The 17236-nt window shown below is 41.9% G+C and overlaps 1 protein-coding gene across 2 annotated transcripts in view; it reads left to right on the top strand.

Annotated features, from left to right (window-relative positions):
* The window catches only part of EBF2 (EBF transcription factor 2), a 190359-nt gene extending 177296 nt beyond the window's left edge, over positions 1-13063 (top strand). Inside the window, exons 15-16 of one of the 2 annotated variants that reach the window (XM_082402794.1) lie at positions 4890-5057; positions 10620-13063. In XM_082402794.1, the coding sequence (XP_082258920.1) occupies positions 4890-5057; positions 10620-10651 (200 nt within the window). In that variant the 3' untranslated portion in view covers positions 10652-13063. The remainder of the gene's footprint in view (positions 1-4889; positions 5058-10619) is intronic. The other variant, XM_082402795.1, reaches the window with a different exon arrangement.
* Positions 13064-17236: the final 4173 nt, after the last annotated feature.

Consider the following 17236-nt stretch of genomic DNA (forward strand, 5'->3'; position numbering starts at 1 on the left):
TCGATGCAAAGGAGGATGTGTGCCTGGTGAGTTCCAGCTGGGACGGTGCAAGCCAATCAATCCTTAGAAGAAGAAAAGTGGTTTTTCCTTAACTCCCCATGTTCACAGAGATTTCTGGGCTAGAAGTGCTTGCTTTTACTTTGGCCTCTATCCATAGAGAGAGGTGTCTGGAGAAATTTTCAATTTCAAGTATGTGTGATCAACTTTCCTAAAACAGTACACTCTGGTGTCCCCAGAGATGTTCTACTCAACAAGCCTGCAACACCCAAGGGACCACTTCTTCCAAAGTAGAATAGCCACCAAGCACATGCAAAGTTTGGAACAGGATCCATACAGACAGAATGCAACCTGGCCTCAGGGATTCCTACTTCAGTTATATAGTCTTAGAGTCTGTCCCAGGCCTCAGTATTTTCATGTTTTCAAAAATAAATATCAAGACATTTTCTGTCGTAGAGTGTTAAATGATTAGGGTAGAACATTTAGAACATGTGGAAATAGTTTTTAAAAGAAAGTACACTCCCATCGTAAAAAACCACCTTGTTAGTATTTTGGTGTATTTCTACTGTCTTTTTCTTCAGAAAGGAAAAAAAAGTATCCTATGACAATTGTAACATTCTCACTGTAGACGCATTTGAAAAGCAATATCCTATGACAATTGTAACATTCTCGCTGTAGATGCATTGAAAAGCACGCCTATGTAAAAAAGAAAAGAAAAATGACACACTTTATTTCTATGCAGAGATAACCATGGTTAACTTTTAAAGTATAGCCTTGCAGTTATGGATAGATACATTTTGAAAATTACAGCATCTGCTCTGATGCACAGCTAATGGGTTTCAGCCATAAGATCAATGAAAAAGACAGCAGAAGAAAAATGGCAAAATTCTCAGTCACAGATATGAAGTTAGGCTCCGTAAAATCCATCAGTGCAGACCTGTGTCCTAAGAATGGAGAACAGATACTAGGAGTGGCGTTTGCATTGCAAAGTTAACTACCGTCAACAAGCTTCTCCCAGGAATTTGTGAAATTTATCAGTCTCTTTGCTTTTTCCTAGCAGAACAGTTAACAGACAACCTTGTTTACAGGCAGTTAAGCCTTAGATCAAAGAGGCACATTAACATCCAGGAAAGCTATTATGCCTATTGCTCAGGATTATATTATTTTTTCCCAAAGAAATAGAGATTTTCCGTTTGTTTCTTTTAACAGCTTTTGCTGCTTTCTGCTACATCAAAAGTAATACATGTTCATTGTAGGAAATTTTGAAAATACAGACAAGTAAGAGAAAGAAATTTAAGAATCTTCACAATTCTGTCAGCCAGATATCGTCATTAAAAATTTGGATGTGTATCACATCCTGCTAGACTTTTGCTTTGTGTATTTTCTAAAAAATAAGTGGGCTCATTGTCTGTTATTATGTAATCTGCTTTAGTCATCTGAGGAGGCGTATCTTTCCATGCCATTAAATATTCTTCTCCAATATTAGTTTTAATGTTTGCATAGTGTTCCATTTTATGGACCTAATATAGTTTACCCTATTGCTGGTCACTTCACTTATTTCCCAGTTTTTCAAGACTATAAAAAAGCCCTTGGATTTTTTTTTTATTTTTTGCACATTTATGATTATCTCCTTGGGATTAATTTCTAGAAATTAAATTACTGGGTTAAAAATATGCACATTTTCAAATACTTTGATACATATTATTGAAGTCCCTCCAGAGAGGTTAGTACTCCCCTTAGAAAAGGAATAGTGTCTGTTTCCCTGCCCTCTTAATTTTTTCTTAATCTTTATCAATTTGGCAAGTGAAAAATAACATCTCATTACTGTTTTAATTTGCATATGATTACTAATCGGTTTGACCATTTATAGGTCTATAAAGGCCTTTTGGTCATTTTCATTTTTCCTTCTGTGACATTCCTTTTCACTTCCCTTGCCCATTTTTCTAGTGGGATGGTCTCTGATTAATTTATAAAAACTTATTAGCTATTGAGAATCTGAATATATCTAAATAATTATGACAGATATTTTTCCTAATTTGTCATTTGCCTTTTCTGTATGTGTTACAGAAATATTTTTGTCATGTCTTATGATCTGTTTAGGTTTTGGGGTTGAAAGGATTAGGTAAATTACATAACTTCCTAATTTTTCTACTAGCTCCTTTATAATTTTGTTTTTACAAATAACTGTTTAATCCACTTAGATTTACTTTCGTGTTTAACACGAGGAAGCGCTCTAAATTTTGTCTCCAAATGGCTAGCGTATTGTTCCCATGTGTTTATTTCCCCACTAATTTGAAATGTCACCTTTATTAAGTTCTAAGTCTCACGTATACTTGGGTCTGTTTCTGGACTCTCTTTTCGCCAAGGACTTGTCTGCCTATTTCTATGCTGGTATAACACTGATTTCATTTGTGTAGGCTTATCATAAGTCTTAATATCTGTTAAGACAAATGCCTCCTTAAAAAAATTTTTTTTTAAACAAAACTTTCTGGCTCTAACAGTGTTGTTGTTGTTTTAAATAGATAAATATAGAAGTTATGTTTGTTGACACACACAGATTAAAATTTCCTTTAGGCTTTTTATTATAGCCACATTAAATTTTAAGTTTGGATGTAATTTGACATTTTACAAAAATTCTGTTAAAAATATTTTAAATGGGCATGTTACAGCTCTGTGCTTATTCAGAGAATTGTAACAATTCTTTTACGCCACTTGGTGAAGCTTGAAGCGACTCCTTTCCCACTGAGAGGCGGCCGTGCTAATGAGCCTACTTTTGGATCTGTTGCTAGAAAAGAAGTATTTGTAAAAGTGAGTCATATGCTGAATATAAACGGAACTGAGTGTGTGTGTGTGTGTCTAATTCACATTAGAAAAACCCTCCTCTATCATGGTGTATGAGGGGAGATTCTGCTATTGCAGACTCAGAGACCAAGGTGCCATTCTGGTGCTCACATGGATCACGTAGTATGGCAGAGATTGGATGGTGGTCAGAATCAGGGGCTCCTGAGTCTCAGCTTTCCTTTGGCCTCCGATTCTGTGCCTTACAGAGAGAGGAGAGGACTCACCCACCCACCCTGCTCACACACACACACATTTCACTGATGCTAAAACCAAGGCTAGAAGAGGAGACTGACTTAGAACTATGAATAAGATCCATTCTCAGTGCTTACACCTGTATCCTCTCCCATAACAATAGTGAATTAGCCAGATTTCTTCTTCATTTGCATCTTCAAGTATTACATGAGACTCTTTAAGGATTTTTTCCTCCTTTCCAATTTTTTCTTTTTTAATTTTTTATTGACGTATAGTTGAATTACAATGTTGTGTTAATTACTGCTGTATAGCAAAGTGACTCAGTTATACATATATATACATTCTTTTTCATATTCTTTTCCATTATGGTTTATCGCAGGATATTGAATGTAGTTCCCTGTGCTACACAGTAGGACCTTGTTTATTCATTCTATATATATTGATACCACCATTTTTTTCTTTTGATTCATATTACTTGTGGAAAGACCGAGATGTATTTGGATGCTTCCTTCTGCACTGCCCTTTAAATCAGGACCACTTCAGGATAAGAAGTTTTTAGATAAAGCTCTTTTTTTTTTTTGAAGTCTTTGGTTTGTCGTACGGCTGTAAAAGACATCATATTGGAGGTACGCTGTATGATTGCTTTATATAGGCAATTTGTGAACACAGCCCAAAGTCTATCTTTATATGGAGAGGGGGGAAATGGGGATCGAGTCTTCCACAGGACATCAGAACACTGGACCTTCAATTCACCTTGTACTTGGTCTTTGAACCATAACTCGCACTCATGTTCTCACTTTCAGATTTACTTTGTGGAGTATCTGGACCACTGATGGTATGAAGTAGAAGTCAGCACTCTTAGCCTTTGTCATGGCCTTTGCCATTACATTCCAGTAATTCTTTTACCAAGTCATGTGACTTGGACAGTTCAGAATTCTGACATTATACTAAAATGAGCCCCTGAAACTTGACCTGATACTATAAAATGCTATCTCGAACAATTCTACCCTTGTGAACTCAAGTTTACCCCTTTCTCGAGCAAGTTGAACCTAGGAGAAGATTATCTTCTTGTATGATGTGACTTGGTGGAGTGTCTGACATTAAGATGTGGGGCCCTTCGTTGTGTAAATTGCCTTTATTTTTCCTGGAAATCCACAACACTTAGTTTTTGGCTTCCTTTGAGTCGCTTTAATGTTAATATTGGTATTTTTTTCTACACATCACATCAGAGGAGGCTGACTTGCAGCTTTATTTCCCAGGAGCTCTGAAAGTAGAGGAAGAAGGAGGTAATCTCTTAAATGTTAATAAACTTTTACATTTAATGAGGAAGTGGCCCATAGAGATGGTGTACTCAGAGAAGATGCCAGCCCTACAGATCAAACCTCTGGTGCCCTGAGAATTGCCAGGGAAGCACATGGCTCCCAGACAGGACTACTTTTTAGGGTAAAGAAAGAGGTTTCTGTTTTTTAGTAGACTTGATAATTTTTCAGCTGTTGGTCTTAGCCTTCTCTTGTCGAGCTTCTACTCGTGGATTAAGACCTGTCACAATTTCATCTCCTGCTGACACTTTCCTGACTCTTCCAGGCAGAAAAGCACTCTGCCCACTGTATCTCAGTGTCCTGTACACTCCTCCAATAGGACAATGACCCTATTAGTTGTTTTATTTGTTTATTCCTCCCACGGGACAGGGCAGGGACATGGTCACATTCAACTGCTTTTTGAATCCCTGGAATCAGGAACAATGCCTGGAATAAATTCGTAATTTCTCAATCAATGTGTAGAGGTTGTATGTACTGAAGAAAGAACTTAACTCCTAGATCTTTCTCTTTCTAAAAAAGGATTGTGCATTTGCTTTCCAGTCATGTCATCAAGTCCCACTGTTGGATCTTCCAGCACGTCCTCCATCCTCCCATTTTCCTCTTCAGTTTTTCCTGCTGTCAAACAGAAGAGTGCCTTTGCCCCTGTCATCAGGCCCCAAGGCTCCCCTTCGCCCGCTTGCTCCAGTGGCAATGGAAATGGATTCAGAGGTAAGCAAAGTAGCGCCTTGGGCATCAGCGTGATACATGTGCCACAGGGTCAGCAAAGTAAGAGCAAACATTTCAGCGTCCTTCTGTATCTCTAGCCATTTACCTCCAAGGAGATGCTTTGGTGTTTGCATCATGAGACCCGAACGACTTGTACACCTGGGCTAGTTCTCTCTCCAAGAGCAAGACGGGGGAATAACAGAGAAGTTGGACCACTCTGCAAGGACACAAATTAACTATGGTGGGGTCATATGTACCCTCTAGGAGCATCGGACTCCCCAGACCTCTGCTTTTCACAAGGCCATGTCACTATTTCCCAGAAGGTGCCTGGCCACCACAGCAGATGCCACACGGTGACTACTGCTTACCGAATCGGCTTGCCATCTGCAGTGCGTTCCCAGTCCCATGGCACGAATGGACGAGATCCATCAGGAGAAACGAGCAAGTTCTGAGAATTCTGGTTACGTGCTGGTCAAATTGATAGCAGGTGCCTGATCAGGGGTGGGGTAGGGAAGAAAGGAAAAAAAGACATACTGGGTCTAAGAACAAACATTAATATCCCCCGTCAAACCCATTTTTGAGCAATGTCCTAAAATATAATATGACATGACATAGCACGAATGTGATGAGTACATGAGAATCTAATCATCTCATTGTGAATGGGAGGCAGCTGATGGCAAAAGAGCAAATTGGAAACTGCTGAACGCCAGGGAGCTTAACGACCCACATTATTTTTAGGCTGCTCCCTGCGTCTTGACATGAAAACATTCACGACAAGCAGTGTTGGATGAAACCAAAGAGGGCAGAGGTTTGGTTAACCCCTCGTGGATCAAAGACTCTGAGGTCAGCAGAGCCTCGAATGGGCTGTGCTGTCCCTGGAATGGCATCTGCCTAGTGGCTTTATTGATGGCGCAGGGGTTCCCGAGGCTTTGGGGACACCCGTGAGGGTGCAGTCACCCGTTGTGGCCAAGCACAGCTCTGGGAGGTACGTCAGGTTCCTGACACATTCTACCATTGGAGCGATGGTACCTCCTTGAAGTCAAGTGACTTGACAGACAAACTGTGAAATAAGAGTTGAAAGCCCAGCCCTCAGAAGAGCCCCTAAAAATTCTTTTGCTTCTAACTAGACAAAGCAGCTGGGTCTACATGCCGCCCAGCAGGGGAGTAGTTGGAAACATCTGTATATTTGAAGGAAAAAAAAAAATATGTATTTGCGTTTTATCCAGATGTCAGATCCAGAGAGAAATAGGCTCCGCCTGTAGCTAAGCGTCTCCACCTGCCGCACCTCCCAACAAAGACCAGTGGTTTCTAGCCTGTCATTAGGGGACATGCTCAGAACTTTTCCCACGATGGCTTCACCTCCAGACTGGGAAAGGAAAACAATTGCTGAATTTTTGCTGCATATTCCCCTTCCCTATCTATCTCCCCTTCAGCAATATGACTCCCCTTTCCAAGTACTATGGTTTTAGTCATGTCCCTTAAACCTGGCAGGGCTGCAGCAACATGGATGGACCTAGAGATTGTCATATTGAGTGAAGTAAGTCAGAAAGAGAAAGACAAATATCGTATGATATGGCTTATATGTGGAATCTAAAAAAAGGGTACAAAGGAACTCGTACCTATCTACAAAACAGAAATAGAGTTACAGATGTAGAAAACAAACTTATGGTTACCAGGGGGTAAGGGGAGGAGGGATAAATTGGGGGATTGGGATTGACATATACACACTACTATATATACAATAGATAACTAATAAGGACCTACTGTAGAGCACAGGGCACTCTACTCAATACTCTGTAATGGCCTATATGAGAAAAGAACCTCAAAAAGAGTGGATATATGTATATATATAACTGATTCACTCTGCTGTACAGCAGAAACTAACACAGCATTGTAAATCGACTAGACTCCAAGAAAAATTTTAAAAAACACAAACAAACCTGGCAGGGGCCACAAAGGTTTCGTTGGGGAAATGCAGAGTGAGAGGCCCAAGAAAGACTTAAGGGCGAGGGCAAGCGCAGGTGCAGGAGGACAGGAGGGGTACAGCCCTTCCTTCATTCCAGGCAACTCTTGCAAATATTTTCAGCTTCACTTTGAGGAAGAAAAGTGCAACTTGACTGCCACTTGCCACCCCTCCCCCAGCCCCCCTCTCTCACGCAGGGACTGACTCGGGAGCAGAGCTGGTTGACTTAGATCCCTCTGGGTCTGTGCTGTCCAGGGAGACCTATCTATGGGGTCTGTCCAGCTTGCAGCCCTCAGGGAGGCCAGGACAAAGTTTTCCCTGGCAGCCATGGCCTGGAATCCCCACCCTGCTAGTGGCTGCATGCCCAAGGGCCCCTGTGGTGTCACCTGGTCAGGGTGCAGTTGTCCCAAAGAGCTGGAACGGTCTGTGTGGTCACAGCAAGGTCTCCTGGTGGAGGCAGCAGCAGCTGAAATAGCCAGCAGACCCACTCTAGGGTCCTCAGCCATGCGAGCTTCTGTCACTACCAGTGACACAGTGTCTGAGCAGCATATTCTTAACTGTGTGTGCAGGAGTGACAATTGAGTTGGTTACACACAGACACAGGTCCTGGGCTCTAGTTCATTTCTATAGAATCACTGAGACGTCCTGAGCCTCTTTGAGGTCCTACAACTCCCTCCAAATTTCCCTGGTGATTTGAACCTTAAGGAGGAGGAGGAGGATGGGGGGCAGGATGGAGGAGGAAAAGGTGGAGGGGAAGGAGACAACAACACTTAAATTAGGAGCTGGAGACTAAAAAACAAAGAACTATGAAAATACAAAGTAGTGTGTGGAGAAATAGGAGAGAATTCCGAGGAGAACCTCGAAGACTACCAACCGTGGGAAGAACACGGAACTTGACTTCAGCAGACATTGCAGGCTGTACCAGTGCACCCGTACCAGTCACCATCATCTGAGAGCCTTGGTCTCCTAGCCTGTTAAACAGGAGAACTGATCGCTCTATCCCAAGGTGTTTGAGAAGCAACGTGTGCGAAGAAGTAGGAAAGGTGAAGGACATTTCATACAGCAGAGAGAGGCTGGAGCTGACAAAGGATGCCTTCCAGAAGCCTTCACTCTGGTTCTTCCTCATTTTGGACCGGTGACTAGCACTTCAAGGTCCAGCATCACCGGGTGTCCCGTTGGTGCAGAGAGGGAGAGAGCCACGCTGAGCTTGAATACACGGCCTACAGTCACTGAATGAAGGGATCCTGGGGTGACGGGGGCTGAGTGGCAGGACGCCCCCTCTCTTTAGGGACAGTGGGAGAGTGTAAATGTGGCCTGAGGCGGAGGCTGACCACAGGCTGAGAGGGAGTTTCTTCTCTCCACTTGCTCTAAGGTGAGGCGGTCTTAGTCACCTGCAGAGGGACTGTGCAGCCCACACTCTCCGAGACTCGCTGACTGTGCCTGGATCCCACGTGCAAGATGCTGAACCGAGTGCCTCATAGGAATGATCTTGTTCCAGCCTCTCGTGTGACCCAAAGGTGACGATCTTACTGGTATCACCATTTTTAGTTGAGCTTGCCCAGGGCCACACAGCCAGTGACTGATGACTTGAACTCAGACATTTTGACCCCAGAGCCTGCGCTCTGACAGCCCGCTGTCTCTCCGGGGACAGAAGTAGTATATAGGTCCTCTCTTCACCGTTCGCCCGTACCAACTTTCCACCTGGACTGAAGAGGGATTATTACATTCCCATGAAATGTCAAAGGTAAAAAGAAATTGGACAACGTGCAGTGTAGGATTCTCCCAAGTAACTGCTGCTTTCTGTCTGTTGGCTACGGTTTCTACAAGCAAAAAGTCAGGGTCACCACGGAGCAGAGTGCAGCCCAAGCGGTGCCTGGTGTGAGACCAGGAAGAAGGAAAATCCATGAAATCTGCTGTTCTTCAGTCATGCAGTGGATCTTGTTCTTGGAGAGGCTCTGCCCTTTTAATCTTCTTAGATAACTCTCTGAGGACGCAGGAAAAGGAAGGGGCTGATGAGTCTGAAGTGTAATAGACAAGTTAAAGTTGAAAACGTGAGCCCGAAACCTACTGCTGGGGAGCTATACGTGCAGTGTTCAATTTCCCCACCTTCTACCTCATTTATCAGGCATTCACAGTTGATGAGTATAGATCGTCGAGATAATAGTATGCACTATGTGCCAGATTCGTTTTCCAGCTCCCTCCAGGAAAAAAAAAAATAGAATAAAATAAAATACCTCCTACACTCTGGGATAATTACCAGGGTTGCTATATCTCCAAATCATTGGGGAGTGTCCAGAATTGAACTGCCTTTATTGAAAAGTTACATCGATTCAATATATAGTAATACAGGCAAAAATAATTAAGGGTTTGCTCGCTGTGTAAGACCTTAATCCGGATCTCACAAACATTCAATAAAGGCTGTATGGTCAGGGAGATAGATGGCTGACAATTTTGCCTGAGAAGACTGGCTGGCAAGGAGAGAAGAGGTAGAGGGAGGGAAGGGAAGAGGAGAGGGATAGGGGAAGGGAGGGGTGGGGGGGGAGAGGAGGGAAGGAGGGAGGGAGAGAGAGAGAGGTGCCGGAAGAAGCAGGAAGAATTCTGTCCATTTGCTTATCAGGTTAGTGAACACCATTCAGCAAAATGCTTCTATGATGTTTGATAAGCCCTCTAGATGAGGCTTAGACAATAAAACTCAAAGGATCAAATTCCAGATGCAGTGTGAAGTTTGGACACAAAGAAACTATTCTGCCAGTTTCCAAGAATGTGAAAATTCGATGGGTTCATCGCCCGAAAGCCAAGGCCAGAGGGTTGCGTTTTGCTGTGTGATTTTTCCACATTGTGCTGATGCTGCTTTATTTCTCATATCGAGGGGAAACCTTGGACCTGATGCCACCCAGACAGGCATTTCCCATATCCTCTTGACAGATAGAGGGGCGCTGGACACTGCGCTTGGATTGGGGGTGAAGAGTAGAGATTGGGGTGACTCCCAAATTAGGAACTAAATTACGTCTTTTGTTCCAGTGGATCAGCACCCCTTAGTGAATGGACATCACATACGGCAGTGAGCCCCAAAGGAAGATGAGCTAGTTAGGAAAAAAAACCAACTCATCCAATTTCAGCTAGGATGGATAGAAACCTAGGATGGATAGAAAGTCCGATTTGTTATAAATGATACCTAGTAAGTAACTCAATAGGCTTGGCACCTGGAATTTATTTTCCTCTTCCAACCATATAATCTAGAAATTATTTTCGTCTAATAGTGAAAAATATATTAGACATATATTACAATTTAGTTTACATGTTTATGTCTCTTATGTCATGTATACAACCCATTAATGTAAAGCAAAACATAATTTTTGGCCTCCCAAGCAAAACTTCAACAAGCTTTGTTTATGTTTCAGTGATTCAGTAAGGTTTTGGTGCCTCTCATTGGCTGTCTGCTAGACCAGACCTGGAGACAATGGGTCCCCATATCAGCTGAGGGCACCATTGCCCTGGACGGTACCAAACTGTCCATCCCAGGCCCCACCCCTCTCTCTGGTTTCTAGACCTTAATGTAAAGAATCTCTAAGTCTCATGCCTGTGCCACTCTTCCCTTGCAGCCATGACCGGACTTGTCGTGCCCCCAATGTAAAGAAGAGGAAGAAATGCTTTCTTATAGCACAAAACTGCTTACTCTGATGATGGACCAATAATGAAGAAAGCACTAGGAGCTCTCTGGGGAAAGTTGTGCCCCGAGTGAACATGATGGACAGATCTGGGTTTGCAAGGAGCTGCCTCTTACCTGGTCTCACGTTTCTTGTGTAGCTCTGATGGTAACTACACAAACTGACCCTCCAGGGAACAAGGACAAAAGATGTCATTGACGTAGTCAGTGCTAAGAGCAGAAATGCAATTCTTTGTTATGAACATTATGAGAACCACCTTCCTATGTTTGTAAAATATTTAAGAAAAAAAATTGGCAAACGATTCATGCTTAATATTTTGGATACTATTTGTTTTTCTTTGTAGGAAAAAAAAGTTGAAAGTTTCTATTTTCTATGAAGCCTTTCAGATACCAATTTAGTTTATGCAGAAAAAAAAATTGAACAAAACAGGGTACCAGCATGGAAGACTTTCTTAAAATGAAACCTGAATTGAATGATGAAATGTTGTTGTATGTGTGTTTGCTTATAGTTTAATCTCTTTAAAAAACAAACAAACAAAAAAACAAAAGGAAAAATTTTAAAATGTTTTACAATTATTTAAATAAATAAACGTGTAACTTATTGTAAGTAGAGGTAGAAATTAAGACCTTTTTGGAAGAGAGAGGAATTTCTCTTCCTGATGTAAAATGGAAGTGATGCAAACATGTAGTAACAAGTTTAAAAGGTGTGTGATTATTACTGCAGTTACTTACTAGACTCTTATCCCCCATCCCGCCTCCCCCTCTTTTTCCATCATTTTACTGACCCACAGGCAAGAACATGTATCTTATGTAGAACAACCCGATGCAGAAACAAGGATGCAAGTCCATGCACGTACACAAATACTCAAACCCATCAATCCATTCCCAGCTCCGTCTGCTTTCTAAATAGTCTACATGTCCCTTTAGGTATTCACTCTTTGTGAATACATAATTTTTAAATTTTATATTAGCGTTCAACATTCACCCTTGAGCAGTGCAGAGAATGCCCATGTTTTAGTGTGTCCCCGGCTTTGCATCCCAGGGAAAGACGGGTCTCACCTTAAAGACAGCCAAAGCCATGTGACTTTCCCAACCAAGTGGCCTCTGTGGAATCTCCCTTTCAGAGTCCCTCCCTCCCTCCTCTTTGGTTACCTGGTTCAGCACAGAGATTTAAGCCCCACAGAACTTCAGAAACTGGATTTGAAGATGGTGACTCTGTTTCTTGGACTCTTCATCGTCAATCTTAGGATGTTCACATCCTTTCTTCTCGCTGCAGGTTTCCCCTTTCATGGCATTAAACTCACTTGAAAAAAATACGTATTCAACTTGACACAGTTTCCAGGCAAGAACGTGATGGGGTGCAGAAGAGGCATGTTGTTAAAAGCCCTAATCTCTCTTCTGATCTTCAAAGAAATGGAAACCTAGATTCTTAGCAGGGTCAGAGAGTAGGGGCATCTGTGTTCCAAGCAACGCATTTCCCCAGGCCTGCGACAGGCACTCGTAAGTTCTGGGACTAGCTCTTAGGGGGAGAAACCTTGCAGGAACTGCTAACATGGAGTAAAGTCTTGAAAGCCTGTGTGATCCTGGAGATGATTATCTGGACTGCCAACAAGGATGTCATTTTTTTCCAGACCAGGGTTCTCCTTACTGACTCATTGGCACCACAGTATAGTCTATATACAGACTTCAGTTTGGGCTTCTTGGTTGGGGTTCTATTAGAAATTGATGCAGCTCTGCTGGAAAAACATGTTTAGTGCATCTGAGCCAATTTTGGACAACTTCATAAATTCAGCCTCCCTTCCGTTTGCTCACACCTATTCGACCCCCAATGGTCTTATTTGCCTTTAATCTATTCTAGAACTACCCAATATGACCCAAATATTATTTCTACGCACATGATAATCCAAGGGTTTGGAAACCTGGCATACTTGTAATTCCTGCTGACCATCCCGGTCCCTCCTAGTCAGGGCTTAAAGCACCAAAAAAACAGGGAAACACACAAGAGAACGTTCCCCAGTGAAAAATCTGATGGGAGAGGAAGAGTGTGGATGACAAACATCACCATCCAAAAGTGAAAGCAGAACAAAATTAAGCATGTTTAGACCTGGATTTGAGCCAATCCAACATAAGGAAATGTTTTTTTTTAAGTAGCATTGCTTTTAGAATCTGTGAAGTTTGCTCTTGCATGAAGATGAGTGCAGTACTGTCTTCAAAATGATTGTAGAATTTCTTGGTAGCTTTACACCGAAAAATGTGTGTAACTAAATACCAGACATCCTTGACCATTCAGCTAGAACCTCAGCAGTGACAGATCTATTTAAGTGTACAAATGTGTGTAAGGATGATTTTTAGTGTACTAATAAATTAAAAACAAAGCTACTCTGTCCTCTTTAGTCATTGCTGTTAAATCATTCCGGTCCCAGGTTATTTTTGTGCCACTTGGAATAAGTATTTCTATAGGTAACTACAAATTCTATCCTATCTTTGTAAAAGGAGCTGTGTTAAGATTTTTCACTTAAAGGGACAATTTACTTCATTATTTATCTCATTTTTTGTTATAGCATCGTATTTTCCCCCAGTTTTTCTTTGCACATTTCAATATGCATGGTTTAAAAACCATCCCCTCTCTACCTTTTGTACAGTAAGGTCTCATTTTCAAACTGTATAGTTTCATTTTATCGTTTTGCTTTGTCAGTTATATACAGTATAAAGTTGCTATGCACAGAGCTTTTTGTAAAGACAGCTTTTTTGTTTACTGTTTTTAATGGTCTTACTTATGAAAGAATATCTTGTTTGTAAAATGAATATGTCTACTTCAGTTTTAAACTTTAAATTATCCTAACAAAAAATAAAATTTTTGTACTGTAAAAATAATTGGAACTTGCCTTTTTTAAAAAAAATTATTTTATTTTTGGCTGCATTGGGTCTTTGTTGCTGCACATGGGCTTTCTCTAGTTGCGGCGAGCGGGGCTACTCTTCGTTGCGGTGCGCGGGCTTCTCATTGCGGTGGCTTCTCTTGTTGCGGAGCATGGGCTCTAGGCTCGCGGGCTTCAGTAGTTGTGGCTCACAGGCTTAGTAGTTGTGGCTCGCTGGCTCTAGAGCGCAGGCTCAGTAGTTGTGGCACACGGGCTCAGGTGCTCCGTGGCATGTGGGATCTTCCCAGACCAGGGCTCGAACCCGTATCCCCTGCATTGGCAGGCGGATTCTTAACCACCGCGCCACCAGGGAAGCCCGGCCTTTTTTTTTTTTTGAAGTGGAAAAAATTGAGTTTGGGACTTATTCTTAAGTTTGGGGATTTTCTCATAGCTGCGAGTCCCTGAACTCTGGTTGAGGAAATCTTACTGTATCTTTTGCTTACATGGGAAGTGTTCTGAGGTGCTTACCTGGAGGAGAGAATATGTATGACTTCAGGCCATTTTTCTGTATGTATTTATTTATGTATCCATCTGGTCAAATCCCTTCATAAAAACTCAATGATCCTACCTCCAGTGTTGGACTTTTTAGGGTAGGTGGGTAGTCTACTTAGATTTGAAACTGCAAAATTGAACAAATGTTATAGGCTGATCCATCAGACACTGAGGCTGGACACAGACGTGATGCTTACTTTTAGATCATAGGAAGAGAACAAGACACATGCCTCTGGAAGGAAATAATTTATAGAAGATAGCTCATACAGGAAGATGGAAGCACTGTAGGAGCTCAGAGAAGATGGCAATCACAGAGAGCTGGAGTGGTCAGAGAAGATTCCATGGGGGAGGCAGGGCTTGACGGGGCCTTCAAAGGATGGTAGAAATGTTGCAGTAGAGGTTGGCAGTGAGCACTGCAGAGGGGAAGGCCATCATGAAAAAGGCAAGTAAAGGGAAATTCACAAAGCACATTTAGGAGAATGTGATTCTGAGCACGGTTTTTCCACCAGACTATTCACAAGCACACTCATAATAGGACTATCTGATTTCTTTTACAAGGGTATAGAGATCTGCAAGGAACACATAAATTGTGCTCCTTGCATAGGTGGATGAGATGCTATTTCTAAGCACTATTCTGAGAAAGCCACTGTGGTTTTGCTTTTTTCCGTGTTGACCGGCTCTCTGCCTAGACTGTGCTTGCTTCCCCGGGGTCTTTGCCTGGTGCCTTCTCAGCCTTCAGGCCACAGTTTAAGTAGCATCTACTCAGGGAGGACTTTGCTGACCTCCGACCATGCAGATTTCCCACCTATTCTCTTTAGCTGGACCCCGTTTGTGTCCTTGTAATTTGTATTCATTTGCGGTCCACTTTAAATTGAAGGCTCGTAAGAACAGGGCCCACATCTGTCACAATCCTGGATGTGGAGCTCAGAGCCCAGTGCCTGAGCTGCCCCACGAATACTTGTTAAATGAGCAAATGAGAGATTGAATTCGGATCCCTAGAGGTAGCCCTGCCTCGGCATGTGGGAGAGGGAGCTGATCTGTCACAAATGGCAGGAAACAGTATCACTTTGAGAATCCACTCTTGAGGGACTATCTTGTCAGTCAGCTAATCCAAAAAAAATGATGGAGTGTGTCTATAATATAAAGTGACTGGCTGTTTAATAAACATAGGAAACTCAAAATGAGAAGGACGTGAGGAATAAAGAAAGATCTGTGCCTGGTATCCTGCTGGGTAGGCCACTTTGTCCCTTGGCCCTGGAACTTCTGTGGATTCTCCTGATGCTCAGATGTCATTCCAGAACCAGAAATGGGGTCCTTTGGGGGAATGTACATTCCATTCCTATTCCAGATATGCCACTTGATTTGTCCACTGCAGACCTGAATCTCAAAGAGCTTATGGTGCATTCACCGAACTGCAAGAAGTTCAGAGTGGCTGTAGGGCACTGAATGTGAGACCGTGATGAGATTGAAAACTTTAAGAACTCGGTGGGGACCAGGTCCTAAAGGACCCTGTTCATCATGCCAGAGAGTTTAGTCTTCATCCACAGGACTATGCTGTAGGTAATGGAAAACTATTAAAAGAACTTGAGTCAAGGAGTGACACGATCCACTTCATGCCATAGAAAAATTACAGTGTGGATTATGGATTGGAGCAAGTGGATATTGGAGGCGAGGAGACCAATTAGGCTAGGGATAAAAGACAGCTGACAAGGACCAGTGTGCTGGGCCATCGCTACGACTGGTGTCATTCTGGTTGGTCAGTGTCTGTGCCATGCCAGTTGATAAATGTTTTAAACTTACTCTGCAGTTAGGAGACTATGGCAATAATCCAGACAAGAGAGAGTCATCCCTGAACTAAGGCTGGGCGACAGAGATGGACAGTAGAGGAAAGATTTGAGAGAAAGCTTTGCAGTTTGACGGGACTTTATAACTGGTTAGATGTGAGAATGAAGGAGATGGGGTGACTAGGATAACTCCCAGTTTGCTAGTTAGACTATTGGATTTTGTGGTAACATTAGCTGAAGTAGGGAATAAAGAGAGAAACCTGTTGCAGAGAATTGAATGATGATTTTAACTTGGGGCACATCTGTTGCAGTTCCTCCTTTTCTTTCATGGTTACTTGATGATTGCTTTCTACAGTTTATTCAGGAAGGACTCAGGAGAATTATACTCCCTGGTTCACACATACAAAAACAAATGGCTACTCTACTTCTATTTGATTGGCTGTTCAGTTGGGTATAAAATTTTCCTGAGTTACACCCTCTTTCTTTGAGGACTTCATAGGAGTTTTTAAAAACTATCTTCTAGTGTTGAATGTTTCTGTGATGATGTCTGAAGCATGCCTCTTTTTCTTTTTTTTTTTTTTATGCCTCTTTTTCTCATTCTCTTCTTTTATTGCCCTCATATAAGCAAGGCAATACTATAATTTGTTTTCTAAGTCAGGACACTTTTCAGAGTGAAAAGGCCACAATAATTATGCCTGGAAAACAGAAGTAAACTGGCACTTGGTCACTCTACTTATAAATGACTTCTTATTTTTGTCTGCCTGCCCAAAGGAGTCTTTCTTTGTATTTGAAGTCCAGTAACTTTATTGGGATATGTCTTAGTGTTGATTGTTCTGTGTAATTTTTCCCCCCCTGGGATGCAGCATTCCCTCTCAATGTGTAGATTCAAGTCTTCTTTTATTTCTGGAAGTTTTTCTTTAAATACAATATTAAAATATTTTCTCTGTTCCTTTTATTTTCGCTGTTCTTACTAAGGACACAAATTATGCATTTGCTGGATCTCTAGGGTCCACCATTCATCTCTATCACATTCTCTCCAGCCACTCTTGACTCTTAGGTCATTTGTATGCTTGCTTTTCTCGCTCTTGTCCTCCTCCGTATTCCTTCTCATGTGGCCTTAACTTCTCAGATAGTTTTGTTTTTCTCTTTCACTTTTTCATAAGCTGTGCCACCTTATATCCTATCATTTTCTATTGTGTTGCTTATTTTCTTTGAGCTATTGCATCTCTGCTCTGAGCTATTGTTTATTAGAGAAATTATTTTGTTATTTTATTATTATTATCATCATAAAGAACTTGATCAGAATTACCATCTGCTCCATGAAAATAGATTTTTTTCAGGTAAGTGTCTTTACCTATCAT

This window comes from Balaenoptera borealis (genome assembly GCF_965194805.1).
Source record: "Balaenoptera borealis genome assembly, chromosome: 8".
NCBI lineage: Eukaryota > Metazoa > Chordata > Mammalia > Artiodactyla > Balaenopteridae > Balaenoptera > Balaenoptera borealis.